Raw genomic sequence first — 20275 nt, 5'->3', positions numbered from 1 at the left:
AGGAGTCAGGAGATGCCCTTGAACACATGAAAATACTTGTCATGGAGCCCAGATATTTTTTTTCATGGAAGACGACCCTTGTAACTACATTAACTCATACCAGAAATGGATTGCAGGCAGCTTTCAACAGGCTGTTTTCCTAGCCTGCCGCAGATTACAAGCCAGAATGTTGCTAGAGACAGATGCACTGCTCTTGCAAAGTACTAGCAAAGTAACAGAAAGAAAGCCACAGAAAAATGTAAACTTGGAGCAGTCTTGTGGAGCTTTTTTAGAGCAAGTTGTGGTAGAACTATCACATTTGGGCTGCCACTGCCACCTCTGGTCCCCTAGTAGATGTTGCTGATTCAGACTCTCACTTTCTCCCGGATCTCTGAACACTGTCTTTTTTTTTTAAGGGACAAAGTTGTGACCTTTGGAGGTTCACAGGCTAGGGGTGGATTCGGAGCTGCAGCCACATCAATGCCTGATCTGAGCCAAGTCTGTGACCTACACCTCAGCTCTTGGCAATGCCAGATCCTTAACCCACTGGGTAGGGCCAGGGATTGAACCTGCATCCTCAGGGATACTAGTCGGGTTCATTTCTGCTGAATCACAATGGGAGCTCCTGAACACTGAGTCTTAAAGTAGCATCTACCCTGCATGCAGAACTGGCAGATGAAATGCAACCTATTTGCCAAACCTAGTTAAATGGTAAACATTCCTATATCCTGGTAGTCCTCATGTAATTTCATCCCTAAGTAGTCTGAGAAAAGGATAGCAAAATATAATTGTGATTATGCCCCAGAATAATCACAAAAAGTTGAAATAATTTTGCAGTAGTTTGTATAAAGAGTTGCGGAAGTCTGTGCTTTTCTTTAAATATGGTATTTAAGTTAATGAAAAGTTTTAGCATTTAATCTCAGCAATTGACACATGGACTGACTTTTCTGGCAATGCTGCGTGGAAGGAGTTCCTAGGAATGGTATTTGAGTCCTGCATCTGCCAAAATCTCCTTTGGGTACTTGAGGATTGCAAGAATATTGTTATTTGTTTTTCATTTATAGGCGCTAGTAAAAAGATAAGCTAGGTGTGTGGTCTCAAGTCCACATATATGAGTGTGTTGGTTTTTAGTGGCTTTATTCATTCTGTGACCACTGCTCCAGTCAGAGGATAGAATGGTGACGCATAGCCATCCTGCAGTTCCTTCACTCTCAGAGCTTACCATCTCGACACAATACATCATCAACTAAAAAATGCAGAAGATAATCATAAACTGTTAAGTGCTATAGAGGACACATAAGCTTCTTCGCTGCAGAATATTTGGGGAGTGCAGTGTGGGAGTAGGGAAAAACCTAATTTAGACAGGTGGTCTGAGCATGTCACCTGCAAGATGAGGAGTCAGCCACATGAAGAACAGAGCAGAGGAAGGAGCCTTCTAGGTTTAGAGAGCCATGTGATCAAATCTCTGCGATTAGAAAGATCTTTGTACTTTTTAGAAATTGAAAGGAAGCCATTGTGGCTGGAGTCAGGTGGAAAATAACATGACAAATGGCTGCCGTAGTAAGGAGGCATGGTGAAGAACTAGAGGAGAATCGAAAGGAATACCAAATGCAGGGGGCTGGAGATCGAAGGGGAGGTTTAGGGTGGATGCATGAATTTGGCCAGTTCAGAATATAGGTAGTGTTTAAAAATTACGGGAATGACTTGTAGTTGCCAAGGGGAGGGGGAGGGAGTGGGGTGGTTGGGGAGCTTGGGGTGAAGAGATACAAACTGTTGCCTTTGGGATGGATTAGCAATGAGATCCTGCTGTGTAGCCTGGGAACTATGTCCAGTCACATATGATGGAGCATGATCATGCGCGAAAATAGAGTGTGTACATGTATGTGTAACTGGGTCACCATGCCGTACAGTAGGAAAAAAACTGTATTGGGGAAATAACAATTAAAAATAATAATAATAAATAAGACTTCATCTACTTTCAAAAAAAAAAAAAAAGATAAAAGGCTAGGCACTCTTGCCACTTCTGTAACACTGTACTTGAGGTTCTAGTCTGTGCAATCAGGCAAGGAAAAAATAAATAAATAAAGGAATCCCCAAAAAAAAAAATCATGGGAATGGTAGAGAACGCAGATGGAGAAGGGAAGGTGGCCCTGTGCCTAGCCCAGAGGACCTCCGCGTAGGGTAGGACGGAGGTGGAAGGACCAACAAAAAAGCTGAGAAGACAAGAGGAGGCAAGCCAAGAGAGTGTTGTGTTCTCGAAGCCAAGAGTGGAGGCTGTCTCAAGATCGGAGGAGTGGTCAGCATCCTTGCGTTCGACTTACAGTTCGAGTGAGATGAGGACTGAGGAGTGCTCCTTGGATTTGCAGTATGGAAGCTGATGATGCCCTGCAAGCTGTTTCAGAAGGAGCTGGGATAGAAGCAGGTTGGGGTGGGTTGGGGAGTGAATGGTTATGAGGAAGTGGACACTGCGCATATACAAACGTGTAGAAACAGCCATTTGGGATCATGTATGGAGAGAAGCCAGATTCCTCCAGGGCTGGGGTTTGCTAGTCCTGCACAGGGAAGGGAGAGAGGGGCAGCAGAATGGAGGGCTTGTGGAAGGAAGTGATCATCTCACAGTGACAGAAGATGGAATCTAAGCTGGCCAAGGAAGAAAAGGAAAAGTTATGAGGGGCTTGAGTGTGGAGGTGGTCGTGTTGGTGGTGCTGTTGATGAGGTTAAGGAATTATTGCAGCAGAAGTACTTAAATAAGTGAGCCTAGGAGGGTTTGGTCCAGAATGGTGTAGTTGAAGTCAAGGTTTCAGAGATTCAGTGGTCCCTGTGGGTGTACCTCAGGGGTGGCTGGGCTTGAATAAAGGAAACTGCCCTTGGGATGAAGTGCCTGTTTAAAGGGATACTCATCCCTTGGTATCCTTGGGGGCTTGGCTCCAGTACCTCTGTGGATTCCAAAATCCACAGATGCTCAAGTCTCTTATGTTTGCATATATAACTAGGCATATCCTCTTGTATGCTTTAAGTCACCTGTAGATTACTCAAAACACCTAATTACTATACAGTGTAAGCGCTGTGTGGAAACTTGCTGGTAAACTGCAAATTCAAGTTTTGCTTTTTGGAACTTTCTGGAACTTTTTTGGGGGGGGATATTTTTGTTCTGCAGTTGTTTGAATCTGTGGGCGTGGAATCCGTGGATACAGAGGGTGGACTGTGCATTGCTAAGGATTATAGCACTAATTTTATATAAGTTTCGTCTTGCCTGTAAACTATTTTTTCCTCTCGGTATTCAGTATTTCCTAAACATGTAGGTATATCCAGGATCTGGATTACCGTCCCGTGATTTTATTACTTTCCTCATTAGAGTCAACTGAAGGAGCTCATGTTAGAAAATAAGGACTTGAAGGAGAGTTTGGATTGTGTACACAAAGACCAGATGGAAAAGCAAGAGAAGATGAGAGAAGAAATAGCTGCCTATCAGATACGGCTGCAGGAAGCTGAAAAGAGACACCAGGCTTTGCTTCTGGACACAAACAAACAGGTAAAACTTTGCGTCTGGTTACAGGGGAGCTGGAGAGTGCGCGCTGACCACAGCGATGAGGCACGTGTTGCAGGAATGTCAGTGCCTCGCGTTATTACGCTGTAGAGTCTTGTGAACGGTCCCATCCTCTTAAGGTCACCATCTTTCCCCCTCTTACTTGCATGTCTTATTCTATGACTTGATTTATTTGAAACACATTTCCCTCCTGGAGTAGCATAGGAAGAGAGTCGCAAAGACCATTTGAAACAGTCCTTGGAACGGGTTTTGGTTTTTGCTCCTTTTCCTTACGATGTTTCCAGCTTGAGTCTCCTGGCTGAGGTAACCTTTTTCTGCCCTAGTATGAAATGGAAATCCAGACATTTCGAGAGAAATTGACTTCGAAGGAAGAATGTCTCAGCTCACAGAAGGTGGAGATAGACCTCTTAAAGTCCAGTAAAGAAGAACTTAATAATTCTTTGAAAGCAAACACTGAGATTTTAGAAGAACTGAAGAAAACCAAGGTATGCTCACTTGACATGCTTCCCAACTGAGACTGGCTCATAAATATAATAATGGTTTTATTTTATTTTATTAAAAAATTTTTTATTATAGTTGATTTACAGTGCTCTGTCAATTTCTGCTATACAGTAAAGTGACCCAGTTATACATATATATACAGTCTTTTCACACATTATCCTCCATCATGCTCCATCACAAGTGATTAGATATATAGTTCCCTGTGCCATACAGCAGGATCTCATTGCTTATCTACCAAATGCAATAGTTTGCATCTACTAACCCCATACTCCCAGTCCATCCCATTCCCTCCTCCCTGTTCTCCATGTCCATGAGTTTATTTTTTTCTGTAGATAGGTTCATTTGTGCCATATACTAGATTCAGTATATCAGTAATATCATATGGTATCTGTCTTTCTTTTTCTGACTTACTTCACTTAGTATGAGGGTCTCTAGTTCCATCCATGTTGCTGCAAATGGCATTATCTTGTTCTTTTTTTACGGCTGAGTAGTATTCCGTTGTATACATATACCACATCTTCTTACTCCATTCATCTCTCAATGGACATTTAGGTTGTTTCCATGTTTTGGCTAATGTGAATAGTGCTGCACTGAATGTAGGGGTGCATGCATCTTTTTCAATGAAAGTTCTGTCTGGACATATGCCCAGGAGTGGGGTTGCTGTCATATGGTAGCCCTATATTTAGTTTTCTGAGGAACCTCCATTCTTTTTTCCACAGTGATTGTACCAATTTACATTCCCACCAACAGTGCAGGAGGGTTCCCTTTTCTCCACACCTTCTCCAACACTTTGTTATTTGCAGACTTATTAATGATGGCCATTCTGATAGGTATGAGATGGTACCTCATTGTAGTTTTGATTTGCATTTCTCTAATAATTAGTGAGGTTGAGCATTTCTTCGTGTGCCTATTGGCTATCTGTATGTCTTCTTTGGAGAAATGTCTATTTATGTCTTCTGTCCATTTTCCAATTGATTTGTTTGTTTTTTTGCGCTGAGTTGTATGAGTTGTTTGTTTATTTTGGAGATTAGGCCCATGTTGGTTTCATCATTTGAAACTATTTTCTCCCATTTTGTAGGTTGTCTTTTTTTTTTTTTTTTTTTTTAATGGTTTCCTTTGCTTTGCAAAAACTTGTAAGTTTGATTAGGTCCCATTGGGTTTATTTTTGTTTTTATTTCTATTGCTTTGGGAGACTAAGAAAACGTTTGTACAGTTGATATCAGAGAATGCTTTGCCTATGTTCTCGTCTAGGAATTTGATGGTGTCTTGGCTTACATTTAAGTCTTTCAGCCATTTTGAGTTTATTTTTGTGCATGGTGTGAGGGTGTGCTCTAGTTTCACTGATATACATGCAGTTGTCCAGTTTTCCCAGCACCCCTTGCTGAAAAGACTGTCTTTTCCCCATGTTATACTCATGCCTCCTTTGGTCAAAAATTAATTGACCATAAGTATCTAGGTTTATTTCTGGGTTCTCTATTCTGTTTCATTGGTCTGTATGTCTGTTTTGGTGCTAGTACCACACTGTCTTGATTATTGCAGCTTTATAATATTGCCTGAAGTCTGGGAGAGTTAGGCCTCCTGCTTGGTTTTTTCCCCCCTCAGGATTGCTTTGGTAATTCTGGGTCTTTTATGGTTCCATATAAATTTTTGGATTGTTTGTTCTAGTTCTGTGAAAAATGTCATGGATAATTTGATAGGGATTGCATGAGTCTGTAGACTGCTTTTGGTAGTATGGTCATTTTTACTATATTAATTCTTCCAATCCAGGAGCATGGAATAGCTTCCCATTTCTTTGCATTCTCTTTAATTTCCTTGATTAATGTTTTTTAATTCTCAGCATATGTCTTTAACTTCCTTGGCCAATTTTATTCCTTGGTATTTAATTTTTTGGGGTGCAATTTTAAAAGGTATTGTATTTTTATATTCCTTTTCTAGTGTTTCATTTTTAGTATACAGAAATGCAATGGATTTCTGAATGTTCATCTTGTATCCTGCTACTCTGGTGAATTCCTTGGTCACTTCCAGTAGTTTTTGTGTGGAGTCCTTAGGGTTTTCTATATATAGTATCATGTATCTGCATAGAATGACAGTTTTACCTCCTCTCTTCCAATTTTGATACCTTTTATTTCTTTGTTTGTCTGATTGCTGTTGCTAGGATTTCCAATACTATGTTAAATAACAGTGGTGAGAGCGGACATCCTTGTCTTGTTCCAGATTTTAGTGGGAAGGCTTTCAGCTTGTCTCCATTGAGTATTATATTGGCTGTGGGTTTGTCATAAATGGCTTTTATTATGTTAAGGTATGTTCCCCCTCTACCCACTTTGGTAAGAGTTTTTATCATGAATGAATGTTGGATTTTGTCACATGCTTTCTCTGCATCTATTGAGATGATCATGTGGTTTTCGACTTTTCTTTTGTCAATGCGGTATATGATGTTGATTGATTTGCATACGTTGAACCCTTCTTGTGAACTTGGGATGAATCCCACCTGGTCGTGGTGTAGATCTTTTTTAGGTATTGCTGGATACCGTTGGCTAAAGTTTTGTTGAGAATTTTTGTGTCCATATTCACCAAAATTGGCCTGTAGTTTTCTTTTTTGGTAGTGTCTTTCTCTGGTTTTGGTATTAGGGTGATGGTGGTTTCATAGAATGTCTTTGGGAGTATTCCTTCTTCTTCAGCCTTTTGGAAAAGTTTAAGAAGGATGGGTATAAGTTCTTCTTTGTATGTTTGGTAGAATTTGCCTGTGAAGCCCTCTGGTCCTGGACTTTTGTTTGTAGAGAGTGTTTTTATTACATATTCAATTTCATTTCTAGTGATCAGTCTGATCAGTTGATCTATTTCTTCTTGATTCAGTTTTGGTGGGCTGTAAATCTCTAGAAAGATGTCCACTTCTTCTAGGTTGTCAAGTTTGTTGGCATATAATTGTCCATAGTATTCTCTTATGGTTTTTTGTATTTCTGCAGTATCTGTTGAGATTTCTCCTTTTTCATTTCTTATTTTGTTTATTTGGGTTGTTTCTCTCCCTTTCTTGGTGAGTCTGGCCAGAGGTTTGTCAATTTTGTTTACCTTTTCAGAGAACCAGCTCTTGGTTTTATTGATTTTTTTAATTGTTTTTCGAATCTCTATTTTATTGATTTCCTCTCTGATCTTTATTATTTCCTTCCTTCTGCTGACTTTAGGTTTTGTTTGTTCTTTTTATAATTCTTTTAGGTGTTAGGTTAAGCTGTTTTGAGATTTTTCTTTTTTGAGGAAGGCTTGTATTACTATGAACTCCCCTCTAAGAACTGCTTTTGTGGCATCCCATAGATTTTGAATGGTTGTGTTTTCTAATAGTGATTTTAAAGGTATCAAGTTAAGTGCTTTCATTTAAATTTTCATTAAAAAAATTTTGTATTTATAAATATCTTTCTTCAGTTCTCTGCTCAGTTGTATTTATTTAGTTGTTTGTTTGCTTTTTAGGGCCACACCCTCAGCATAGGGATGTTCCCAGGCCAGGGGTTGAATTGGAACTGTAGCCACCATCCTACACCACAGCCACAGCAACGCCAGATCCAAGCTCCATCTGTGGTCTACACCACAGCTCACAGCAATGCCAGATCCTTAACCCACTGAGCGAGGCCAGAGATGGAACCTACATCCTCATGGATCTGAGTTGTTCTTAAAAATTCGAGGTTAGACTTTAGTTATATAGCTGGAATAAACTTTATCCACTGCTCAGTGAATGCTCTCAAAGTAGAGGGTGTCAGAGACTTCTGAAGATGGAGATGAAGATCAATTCTGTAACAAATCAGGGTAGGGCCCTCAAGGTGTAGACAATCATTTGGTGGGTAATTCTAAAGTCTTGCTTGATTAGTCCCCAAGTTCACTGATGTCACAAACTCCACTTTCCAGTAGCTTATGGGGAGATCATAGTGGGCCAGGTACTTGTTCAGGCATATGTCTGTACAATCTCCTCTTCCTTCCCACGAAAAAACCATAACGCGGTTTTGGTTTTTTTGTTTGTTTGTTTTTTTGCTTTTTAGGGCTGCACTTGTGGCATATGGAAGTTCCCAGGCATATGGAAATTCCCAGGGGTTGAATTGGAGCTGCAGCTGCCAGCTTATGCTACAACCACAGCAACGCAGGATCCTAGCCGCATCTGCGACCTATACCACAGCTCACAGCAGTGCCGTATCCTTAACCTACTAAGCAAGGCCAGTGATTGAATCCACCTCCTCATGATACTAGTCAGGTTCGTTACCACTGAACCACACTGGACTCCAAAAGCTTTTTACATTAGAAAAGAAAATGAGGTGAACCCTAACCTCAGGATTGTTAGACTGTAGATGGTGCTACAGTAATTCTACTTGGAGAGAGAGGCTGTTTTGGTTCCCACAAATGGTGTTCATAAAACAAACACCATTCAGAATGTAAAATATGAACCTGGAAAATAAAAATCTTCTAGTAGAGGGCAGAAATCTAGGTATAAATTTCTTAAGTTTATAGCTCTTACACAATTATCAAGATGAAGGAAGTATACCCATAAAAAACAAAGTTCAAAATAACATTAATCATCAGTAATTTCTGTGCTATAAAAGGATAGATGTTGGTTTAATAATAGAAAGAAATAGCTTCAGGTCTACTTTTTAATTTGCTCACTTTCTTTTTTAATCTATGACAGTTCTACTGTGGGGAATCTCTCTCTATATACATATCTTGTACAAAATGGTATTGTTAGTTGATTCTATTCAAATCTCATAAAATTTTAATGAGGTAGAAGTTGATAAACTTTGTTGAAATTGAATTAAATCCATCTCTACCCTGATTGTGGTTGGAATCAGAAATAGAAAATTCTTAAAGTGCAGATTTACTCCAGCATTGCTAATAAATTATTTCAAGATGAAATGTATGTGCAAAGAATTAAATCTACTTTAATATGAATATGATGCTCCAGTTCTTCTTTCTTCTTTCTTTTAATAATTTGGTCTGCCTTCGTATGTTCATGATCTCTTATCAGAAACTCTCAGAACTAGATTGTTTAGAATTCTGCATATCTTAGATATTACATAATACAATGCATAAGCCACATATTACATAATGTCCCATCAGGGTCTGGGGTAATAGTTCATAATCAAATTCATATTTCTGCAGCAAAATGTATGAATATTTTCACAGCGAGGGATAAATAAAGATTGTAAATTCCTTTGTTCTCTCTTCAGGTCAAATTTTGCCTACTAATCACTTTCATAGCTTTTTTTTGGATTTTGCAATTATGCTACAGGAAGTGTGAATAAGAACTCAAGAATTACTGAGAAGTGCATGATGACATAATTTTCCCACTATTTTACTCACTTGTTGTTTGAGCTACAATAAAATTTAAATTTGTATTGTAAAGCATAATCTCATTTGGGGAGTTCCCATTGTGGCTCAGCCAATCTGACCTGGTATCCATGAGGATGCGGGTTCAATCACTGGCCTTGCTCAGTGGGTTAAGGATCAGGTGTTGCTGTGAGCGGTGGTGTAGGTTGCAGATGCAGCTCATATCTGGCATTGCTGTGGCTGTGGTGTAGGCCAGCAGCTGCAGCTCTGATTTGACCCCTAGTCTGGGAGCTTCCATATGCTGCAGGTGTGGCCTTAAAAGAATAATAATAAAAAAAGCATTATCTCATTTGGCCTTAATTTGTGTTGTGAGCCATAATATCATTTGGCCTTAAATGTGTATTGTGAGCATAGTATTGTCTGGCCTTCACTTGGTGACTAAACAGTGCCATCTTAGGTACTGAAATTGTGCAACCACGCAGATTACAAATAGGAACACAATTCTTGCACCTAGGATGTTTGGCCACCAAGAATATGTCCAGGGATCCTCAGTTCCCACCTCCCAGGTGTGATTCCCACTGGATAAACACGGACATATTGGGGTACTTAATAGGACATTATCTTAGGAACTGTGACTGATGCTTGCTGTTACTAAGGAGGAGAGTGACAAAACTACAGTGTCTACTGGGGGACTTAGGACACTAAGCAAGGAAGATGAATTGTTTTATGCATCTCTGGGTATTTTGTTGTTGTTGTGTGTTCTGGGTGGGTATTTTATTTGAACATAGTAGTTCTTAAATTTACAGCATATGATTCTTAAATTATATCTCATTACTTTCCCATAGGCTCATGACAAGCAATTCAAGGTTTTTGCTTTTTTTTTTTTTTAAAGGGCCACATGTGCAGCATATGCAGTATATGGAAGTTCCCAAGCTAGGGGTTGAATCGGAGCTGCAGCTGCTGGCCTATACCACAGTCACAGCAATACAGGATCTGAGTCACATCTGCCATCTACACCACAGCTCATGGCAAGGCCAGATCCTTAACCCACTGAGCAAGGCCAGGGATCAAATCTGCATCCTCGTGGATACGAGTCAGGTTTGGAAACTGATGAGCCACAAGGAGACCTCCCAAGCAATTCAAGGTTTTAACTGGAATTACTTGTGTTTTGTAGATGGAAAACCTGAAATATGCAGATAAGCTGAAAAAGGAGAATGATCGTGCCCAGGGGAAAATAAAGTTGTTGATCAAATCCTGTAAACAGCTGGAAGAGGAAAAGGAGATGTTGCAGAAAGAACTCTCTCGTCTTGAGGGCGTCCAGGAGAAACAGAAGACAGGTATGTGTTAACTGGGCCCATCAGTGAGCCAGAACTGCTTCCCGCTGGTGAAATCATACATGCATGGTGTGTGTCTACATGGGAAGTATTTTTAGGGCTCTGTTCAGTTACTGCATGCTGATTTTCAGCAGTTAGTCATTTCCCAATTTCTAATTTTGGGCTCAGCTTGGGGTCATTAAGAGGATGAGAATGAAGCCAGCATTTTTTTAAAAAAACAGAGTTAGCACATCTTCTGTTCTCTAAAACATACAAAACACAGCCCTTTTTGCTAATGAGCCTTTCCAAGAAAGGTTTTTCGTGTGGATGTCTATTATGTAGTTCGTACGTCAAAGGAAAATTGGCATCTGAGCTGACATTGGTAATTTCTAAACCACTGATTCTGGTTGTTCTTGGCCCATCTTTGTGGGTCAATGAAATTGAAATGGGGGCTACATCTTTGGGTGTGGAGGTAAAAAGAAATGACAACTCTCCTTGTCACTTTTCTGCACTCATGCCCCCAGAGTGCTGTGCTCTTTCTTTGTGGATAGATGATGGCGAGTGTAGTACGATTGGCTCTTCTGGACCGTCCACACCTTGGCAGGAGGGGGGTCAACAGTCTTGCCTGGGGAGAAGAGCCCTTAGAGTGGACTGGGGCTCCAGGGAGTGTCTCAAATGGAATCAGCACTAACCCAGGGAGCTACGAGTTACTGAGACCTCTTCCATTATGTTCCCTCAAGCTCCTGTCCATCAGATCCTCCACTGCCTCCAGATAGTTTTCAGAACTACTCTGGCCTGTCTTGTCACTGACCACTTCCTGTCTCCCAAAGCCATTACAACAGTGACTTTATATCCTCTACCGACTTTTGTTGTTCATACACTTAAAATGGAAAGAATGGGCAGGGGAAAATAGGGGATGTAATAAATTAATTCATTTGACGTCACATGAGAACTACAAGAACATTTGATGGAGTTGCTGAAATATGAGTTTGAGATTTTGGCAGGTTATATTTAAGCTATCCCAATAACTATGTAACTTACTAGGATATGTATCTTGATATGGTCTTCCCAATTAAGAGTTGTTTGAAGTTTAAGGACATATACAGATATATCTTTCCCCACTCCTTCAAAAAAAAAAAAAAAATCAAGCAGCACGTCTAAGGTTATCTGCTTGATGATGTTCACTGTTAACAAGAGAAGCATTAAGTAACAAATGACATGTTGTACTTTTAACAGGCACTGTCGTGGACGCCAGCGTCGATGAATTAATGATCGAGATGAAAGAACTGAAAGAAACTCTTGAAGAAAAAAACAAGGAGGCAGACGAATACCTGGATAAATACTGTTCCCTGCTTATAAGCCATGAGAAGTTAGAGAAAGCCAAAGAGATGTTAGAAACACAAGTTGCTCGTCTGAGCGCACAACAGTCTAAACTTAATCTTCGAAGCTCTCCTTTGCTGAGTTCAGCTGTTCCAGGACCATCCCCAGACCCTTCTACTACTGAAAAGAAATTATCATCCAGCCAAAATAAAGCTTCAGGCAAAAGGCAAAGGTCCAGTGGGATTCGGGAGGATGGAGAAACCACGCCTTCTACGCCAGAGACGTTTTCTAAAAAAAGCAAGAAAGCTGTCAAAAGTGGTTTTCACCCCACAGAGGATTTAGAAGACGCTGAGTGTGAGCCAGAGGGACTTCCGGAAGTTGTAAAGAAAGGTACGCATGATGAAAAAATGAAAGTATTTGTGTTGTTTTGAAAGTTCACATCAAAATTCACACAGAAAGATTGAAGCCTTTATTTTTCAGGTTACTGTGCAACAGTAGCAATTGACCTTCAGAAGCAGAAGTCCACTGTTAAATTGGGAAGGTGTATACTTTCTATCCTGAGAGAAGGACTAGGATCTAATTACTCATGTCTGTGCTACAAAAGGTGGTGGGAGATTTGAAAAATTACTAACAAGAACCTGTTCAGAATTTGATATTTCTGAGCTGCAAAGTCGCCGAATCAAAGACACCCTCCAAGCTTTCCCAGCATTAGTCGAGTGCAGCCCGTGTAGTCGGTGAGCTGGAGGACGGGCCGGGTAATGCTGACCCCTGCCTGGAGCCATGTAGCCCTTTTTTTTTTAAACCCCAGTGGTTCTCCAAGTGTGGCCCAGAGACAAGGGCCCGTCTAAGAATATTCCTGCTCCATGACCAAAAAAATGTATCGAAATCAAGAACAAAAGTTTAAAATTTTCATAGCAACTTGCTATTGTTGCAACATCCAAGTGCATAATCCGTTTTCTGTTAGCCTCATTCTAATGGTGTTAGACAAAAACACCATTCCACAGCCGGTAAGAAATTACTCCCCAACCCTCCACTCCCCAAATCTCAAAACCAGTTCTTGCCATAGATGGTCTGAAAAAAGAACTGTTCTGAGTAACTCTAGCCCTTAGGAAATATAGTCTCCAAATAGTTAGCTATCTTTTTCTCGTTACTGGTTTTTATTTGTAGTTAAAGGGTTAAAAACAGCAAAACCACATGCATCTGTAGGTACTGTAGTTACCTTATGCTGCTCTGGAGTGTGCGAGATATGCTTTCCTTTAGTATCCTTCTCCTCTCAGTCATCACAAGCGGTGTTGGTTCCCTCTGTGGAAGGAGATGATGATGAGCTCAGAGTGAAATTGCTCTCAGCGAGGTCATCACCCCTCCCAGCTAGTTTTTCTAGTTGTGACCTTTCCACATTTCCCCCTTTTAACAAGAGCAGACCCTTTCTTTTATCTTTTCCCTGTCCAGTACCCTCTTTTCCCTCTAATCCAAATCTGACAGGAAGGCCGTCAGGTGTGTTCTTCAGATCTTAGAAGAATGAGAGTGAGTTAAGACATCCACAGAGCAGAAGCAGGAAGGATTTTTTTCTGTGTATTGTTATTTCCCCTTCTTTTCTGTGTATTGTTATTTTCTCCATGTGGTTTCTTATGTTTCTAATAAGAAAAAAAAAACCCAGTTAGTTATTCAGTTTGATGACTCCCGGGGTAACTGAATGAAGTGGATCCACTGTCCACCGTGGCTGGGAGAGTGTTTTTGGAGTCACCTTTGTTCTTGTTCAAACTACCTAGTTCGGAATTTGAAAGACTGTAGACAGAATTTCGGCCAGCGAGTTGACCATCAGCTTTTTGCCCTTAGGGTTTGCTGATATCCCAACAGGAAAGACCAGCCCATATGTCCTGCGGAGAACCACCATGGCCACAAGAACCAGTCCCCGCCTTGCTGCGCAGAAGTTAGCACCATCTCCCCTAAGTCTCAACAAAGAAAATCTTGCTGAGACCTCCAAACCAACAGCTGGTGGCAGCAGATCACAAAAGGTAAACTACCGTTTGAAATCCAGGACATGACAGCACTGTCTGGACAAGGGTTTGGCACTGCACCCTCTGACTCAGGAGCTCTTTAAAGTCTGACCTTCTCCATGGGGTATAAATAAGTCAGTAGAAGCAGAGGAGTGAGCAGATGCGAGGAGAAACGTCACATCATCCTGCTGCAGAACTTGTCCTTGACCCTGTGGGCTGCTTATAAATAGTTTGATGGGAAATGGCATTGTTAGATCAGAAATCCAAGGGGTCGTAAGTTTCAGGCATGGCCATTGAAGGATTTGGCACAGGCATTGGTCATCACTTGCTTCACGCTTTCTCATCTCACCCATCTGCCCCCCAGCTGCCAATTCTTTGTATTTTATGACTCCTTTACTTTCTGCAAAAAGTACATATTTCAGTAGATGTCTAAAGAAAGCTGTGTTTATGGATTTCTCTATTTTGGTTTTTGTGGATGGGGAGGGCTGGGGTCTTTGTGATGTCTCTGCACCTTGCAAACAGCCCAGTCAAGTTATTTAAAACATAGAGAATATTTGCATCACAGATCTTTGTTCCACTATTATAATCCATACCAGCAGCTACCCCTTATTTATGCAAAGTGTGTGCACTTTATGGAAGTCACATTTTATTTTTTCATTTTATTGAACTCTCATAGTAAGTAGCATTATAAAAGGATAAAGAAAGTAAGACTCAAAGATTGAAAGGGCCCAGAATTAAAGCCTCCTCTCTCTCAGCTTCACAGTCTTGCTCTTTTCCCAGGGTTGTCACACCAAGGATCATAGGAATCTTGGAAGTTTCTGGAATAGCTAGCAGATTTTTTTTTTTTTTTTTTAATGTTGTGATTTTATTTTGCTTACTTACTTGTCAGAGTTTAAGTATTTAAACTGATTATCTTGAACTGGCAAACAAAGCTTTGAGAGTGTAGTAACCTCTATTTGTGTAATGTAATAATTCTTCAATGGGCAGCCATATTCCTCCTTAGGATATTAGATACCAAAATACAAAGACCTTGGTGGTTAGTTGTATCAAAGGAAGAACGGACTTGCCAGGGTTTGTTATGTTGATGTATAAGACCGTTAAGGATTAAGGCGTTTATACCTACTATTAAGTTTGTTTGTAACGTATCATAGAAATTTCATTAACTCAGGGGTGAGGAAGATGGGTCTGAGATTTTCTTTCACTCGTTAACGTGGACCCATGCCTGACCTGTGTTAGAAATATTCTGGAGTTTCTGTTGTGGCTCAGCAGGTTACGAACCCAACTGGTATCCATGAAGATGTGGGTTTGATCCCTGGCCTTGTTCAGTGGGTTGGGAATCTGGTGTTGCTGTGAGCTGTGGTGTAGTTACAGTTGCAGCTCGGATCCTACGTTGCTGTGGCTGTGGTGTAGGCCAGCAGCTGTAGCTCCAGTTCAACCCCTAGCCTGAGAACTTCCATATGCTGCAGGTACGGCCCTAAGAAGACAAATAGAAAATAAAAGAAGAAAAACGAAATATTCTGCCATTTTGTGCACATTTCCTCTCCACCACCATCAGCCCTCTCACTTCATCCCCACCCATCTTTCTTTTTTTTTCTTACTCACATTTGGATTTAAGTTTTGGATGCTGCTAACAATAAAATACTGAAGAGTATACTGGAGTTGGACCTGACCTCACAGGAATCGTAAGGATCGTAGTTACCCTAAGTCAACTAATACCTTTAAAGAGCGAAGCTTCCAGACTTGACCAAAGCTCTTCACCATAAATTAATCCCTGAAATGAAGTATCTGGCTCTTTTAAAACAGGAAGTCATCACACATAGGTAATACCCTGTACTTCCGCTATTGTAGAGCAGCTCACTTTACCGTAATTATTGGCTTAAACATCTGCCTTTCGAGTCCCATTGTGACTTAAGCAATGTTTCTGACTATGTTTATGGTTCACCTGTGTCCTCATGTCTGATACCGATATTCATTGAATACTGAGCTGTTAATGTCCTGAAGTGACTGCAAGAGTAGACATTTAGAGATATCTTAGGAAATCACCCATGAAATCACCATATGGATCATTTTTTCCTTCTTTGATGAGGGGATTGATGATAAAGCCGTTTGCATGTGGCGTTAAGACTTATTAGCTGAGAAAAAGAGCTTTGCACGCTAGGGGGCCTGCTCTCCACACTGCCTTTGAATCTGCTGTGGACAGAGCAGTAACCATGGTTTCCTGCAGACTCGTGTCTGTGACTAGCTACAGGCTGCAGGAGACACCAGCAGTTAGGAACTGCTAAGCAATTCTTTGCACTTGTGCCCATGATGTTATGAGAGACTTCAGGATTAGAGACAAGCCTTCCAAACCTAGCCAGTTGATTTTTAATGTAACTCAGCATTTTCTTAGTCACCTTATAAAATGCTTGCCTCATCTGTTGAGCATCTTTTGTCATTGAACCTGAAAAAGAGAGAGCAGGGTATTGTTTCCCAAAGCGGTGGCTGAGAAACCTGGGATTGTGAGTTCTTGCCTGAAGTAACTGGCTGAGTTTTGAGAGATTCCCTAGATCATTTAATAGAACCGGTGGTGACATCTGACAAGTTCCAAGGGGAATATGGGGGAAATGCAGGCTAGTGAGGATCATTCTCTACTACTCTCTGGGCTGAATAAGCGCAGAGCTCCCAGTTTGCTGGGGGCAAGGGAGTCATGGCTGTGTGTAGACCTGATCTGAACCTGCATCTGAACCGTGGCTGTCAGCTCCAGAGGACCGTCCTCTAATTGTAGAGGGTGAGGGTGAGGCTGTTTGCACAGCATCCTGCCAGCAGTTTAGCGGGGTCTTGGCCCTTTTCCCTACTAATGAGGTTCATTTTCAATGAGCCATTTGCATACCCACCCTCTCTCCACTGTGGCTGCAGATACAGTTTGGAAGACAGTTAGGATTTAGGTGCACTTAGTAGCTTAAATACCTGGTAAATTTGACCTCATCTAGTCGTAGATAAGTCTGAGGCTAACTAACCAACATGAGGAACAAATCCAAAGTTTATACTCTGATCACAGACTGCAGTTTCCTCAATTCAGAATCAAAGAAATTGAGTCTAGACAGGGGAGGCCAAAGGGTGGACTCTGGCTATTTAATTGGGTTTAAAAAGGAGTTTTACTAGCTCAAATTCTCTTTTCCCAATGTGGTCTCCCCTGCCCCCCCCTTCTTTTTAAATGATGAACCTAAAGATTTGACTCTCCTGCATCTAATGAGTTCAAGGGAAATGTCTGTCTTTTGTATCACTTTCTACTTAAAAAAAAAAAAAGAAAGAAGAAGAAGAAAAGAGTGCCAATAAAGCTGTTTTTTTCCTTTAACTTTCCATGGACAGTAATTTTCCATTAAGTCCTCATCCTTCGGGGCTGTTCCTTTTAAGTGTCCTGCACATAATCTACATAATCTGAGGTAGAGGCAGGCTTTCCAGGGATCTGATCTGTTGGCCAGATTTACGATGTTTTCTGTAATGAAAAGTCTTTAGCTGCCTTTTAAAACTACATACTTCCTATGGAAAGAAAATAAGTGGGTAATAATTTCCATTCTTTTTACTGCTTTAGAAGGTCACTGGCAGTCAGTTGCACAGGGGTGGATCTGCACCATAGCCACTTCTCACTGTGGGTACCCAACACGGGTCTCCCTTGTTGAGAGTGCCTCCTCTTTTAAAGATCTCTCTACTTCAGTCATCTACTCTTGCCTTTAACTTTGCCTAAGTGACATTTTTCTAGACTTCATCTGTCTGGCTCCTCTTACTCTTTCCTGACTCCATATCTTTTTTCACTACCATGAAAATCTGAAAAAATCTTGACTCTACCAGCTACCCTGCCCTCTCATCTACTTCTTCAAGTCTCACATTTTCTCAGATCCCTCTTTCTTTTAAAAGGCAGGGCATCTGAAAGGGAACATATTTTTTTGGACTAAATTATTAGATAGCTGCCCTTCTGCCATAAACCAAATATGGGAACCGAACAACAATGTAAGGAGAATAATTAAAATGCTGTTAATATGAGGAATAGGTTCTAGTTCTTTTTTTTTTTTTTTTGTCTTTTGTCTTTTTTTTTTTGTTGTTGTTGTTGTTGCTATTTCTTGGGCCGCTCCCGCGGCATATGGAGGTTCCCAGGCTAGGGGTTGAATCGGAGCTGTAGCCACCGGCCTACGCCAGAGCCACAGCAACGCGGGATCCGAGCCGCGTCTGCAACCTACACCACAGCTCACGGCAACGTAGGATCCTTAACCCACTGAGCAAGGGCAGGGACCGAACCTGCAACCTCATGGTTCCTAGTCGGATTCGTTAACCACTGCGCCATGACGGGAACTCCGGTTCTAGTTCTTTTGAACGTTGCAAATAAAGCTGCCACCCTCTGAAGGCGGTATTAGTCATTTGGAATATGTTCATCTGAATGACCGAAGGGGCTCAATGAAGATACGTGGAAGCTGGCTTGGGTCCTTACTTAGGCCCATATTGAACCTTTGTCAGGCAGTCAAGTGTATTCTGGGCACTCCAGATATAAAGGTAAAGTCAGAGGTAGTCCTGGCCCTCAGAGAGCTTACCTTCTGATTTGAGAATATCACACTGGCCTTGGGAGGGAGACTGTGGCTTCAGAGGTGTCAAGGGAAGCTTGCAAGGTGGCTTGTCAGAGGTTGTGTCTGCCCTTTCCTCTAGCTTGTTAGGTGGGGACCTATTTTCAGGGAAGGAGAAATAGGGAAAATGTGCACAACTGCTAGAAGGATTTAACTTTAAATTTGGTGACCCAAGTACTTTATTTTTCGTGTTGTGGAAATGTGACGGTGATTTAACCCTCTAACAACGATGCTTGTGTTGCAGGTCAAGGTGACTCCGCAGAGCCCCGTGGATTCAGGCGCTGCCCTCCGAGAACCCACTGCCAGATCTCTCTCCGTCACTAACCTTCCTGAGAGAAGTTCGGCTGACAGCCCCCATGAGGGCCTGAGGGCCAAGCGAGGCCGGCTGGTCCCTAGCCCAGAAGCTGGCCCCCAGGCCAAGGAGAGTGAGAACTGTAGGGTCCAGTAGAAGAGCCCTGTGTGTCAGCAGCCCTGCAGTGCTGAACAGAAGGCAGTGTGTCTGCGAGGCTCTCTTGCTGGGGAGCACACTGTCAGAGGGAGGAAAACCATTCCTTATAAATCTAAATGGACCAGACTCTTTAGATTTCTCCTCAGCATTAGAAAAATTTGGAAGCACTGATTACCTCTTCACAGACATTCCTCTCCTCTTATGTAGAGTAGTTCTGTATAAACCTTTTTGGTAATGTTACACGGAAATGGCAAGCACTATATAACACTTCTATTTGTATGTGGATATTACACTTAAAAAACGCAAAACATTTTTTTTTCCCACTTGAACAGCTCCCAGGAAAATGTAAACCTTTGCGTTACGATGTTTCCTTTGTATAGTGTTAGGCAGGAAATAACTTTAGATCAAGAATTTCTCTGCGTTGAGTAAAATGAAGGAAAAGTGTATGTTTTCAAACAAACATGCACACCATCCATATGTGGGAGTGTCCCTCCTTCTCTAATGTGTTTTCTAGATCTTGGCTTCTCTAACCTGTACATATTTGTGTGTGGGTGGTGAGAACGGTGTGTTGATTCCCGATGAGCCTGCCTGTAGGTTCCTCAAAGGTGTAGTATATTGTTTTCTGACATTGTGCTGTTTCTTCTATTAAAATATGACACTTTTTTCTAATAAAAAAATTCACCTTTGTTTTCTGTGAGAATGACTGCTAAAAATGAATGTATTATGAACACTGGTACCATTTCTTGCTAACCTCAACAGCCTCTTCTTATAAAAGTAAAAATGTTTTAACAAATGACTCAAGTATATGTGGTGAACGAATCCAGTAATATTAGAAGGCATGATTTGGAGTATGGGTCATGAAGATTATGTCGTAATATAATACCTCCAGCCAGTGCCTAACACATTGTGTGTACCTGTTAAACCGCATCAGAAAGGATGCGAATATGTGGTATTTTCCGGCTCATTTATTGATGACACGGTTTTGAAAATATGCAGGCCTTATGAGCCATATCAATTCCAAAAACTCTGGAACGAGTCCTTGTGTCCTTGAATCAGAGTAAAGAAGTTTTCCGGGACATGAGCTAGTAAAAGATAATTTGCTCTTGACTTTCAGTTCGGACTGATGGATGAACCCTGACGAATATTACCATTTATATTTTAAAATTGTCCTTTGCCAGGGGGCCTCTATTGTTAGACAATGCTTCAATAATATTAAGCTGCTTAGTATTCATCTACTGAAAGTGATATCCTGACTTTCCTCCTGTTTCTTCAGTTGCTCG

General features: G+C 41.2%; 1 protein-coding gene and 1 long non-coding RNA gene across 2 annotated transcripts in view; one reads left to right on the top strand and one right to left on the bottom strand.

Moving 5' to 3' along the window:
* Positions 1–18784, bottom strand: part of LOC106505039 — a 52739-nt gene extending 33955 nt beyond the window's left edge. Inside the window, exons 1-2 of the long non-coding RNA XR_002335972.1 lie at positions 18518–18784; positions 13178–13260 (exon numbers count right to left, since the gene is read on the bottom strand). This is a non-coding gene — a long non-coding RNA (uncharacterized LOC106505039). The remainder of the gene's footprint in view (positions 1–13177; positions 13261–18517) is intronic.
* CENPF (centromere protein F) overlaps positions 1–19791 on the top strand; it is a 63856-nt gene extending 44065 nt beyond the window's left edge. Inside the window, 6 exon segments of the mRNA XM_003130395.6 lie at positions 3335–3511; positions 3850–4011; positions 10500–10662; positions 11875–12348; positions 13795–13973; positions 18792–19791. Of these exon segments, the coding sequence (XP_003130443.4) occupies positions 3335–3511; positions 3850–4011; positions 10500–10662; positions 11875–12348; positions 13795–13973; positions 18792–18995 (1359 nt within the window). The 3' untranslated portion in view covers positions 18996–19791.

The sequence above is a fragment of the Sus scrofa genome, chromosome 9, assembly GCF_000003025.6.
Source record: "Sus scrofa isolate TJ Tabasco breed Duroc chromosome 9, Sscrofa11.1, whole genome shotgun sequence".
Lineage (NCBI taxonomy): Eukaryota > Metazoa > Chordata > Mammalia > Artiodactyla > Suidae > Sus > Sus scrofa.
Note: the sequence above shows the minus strand (reverse complement) of the source record. Positions and strands in the feature narration are given on the sequence as shown.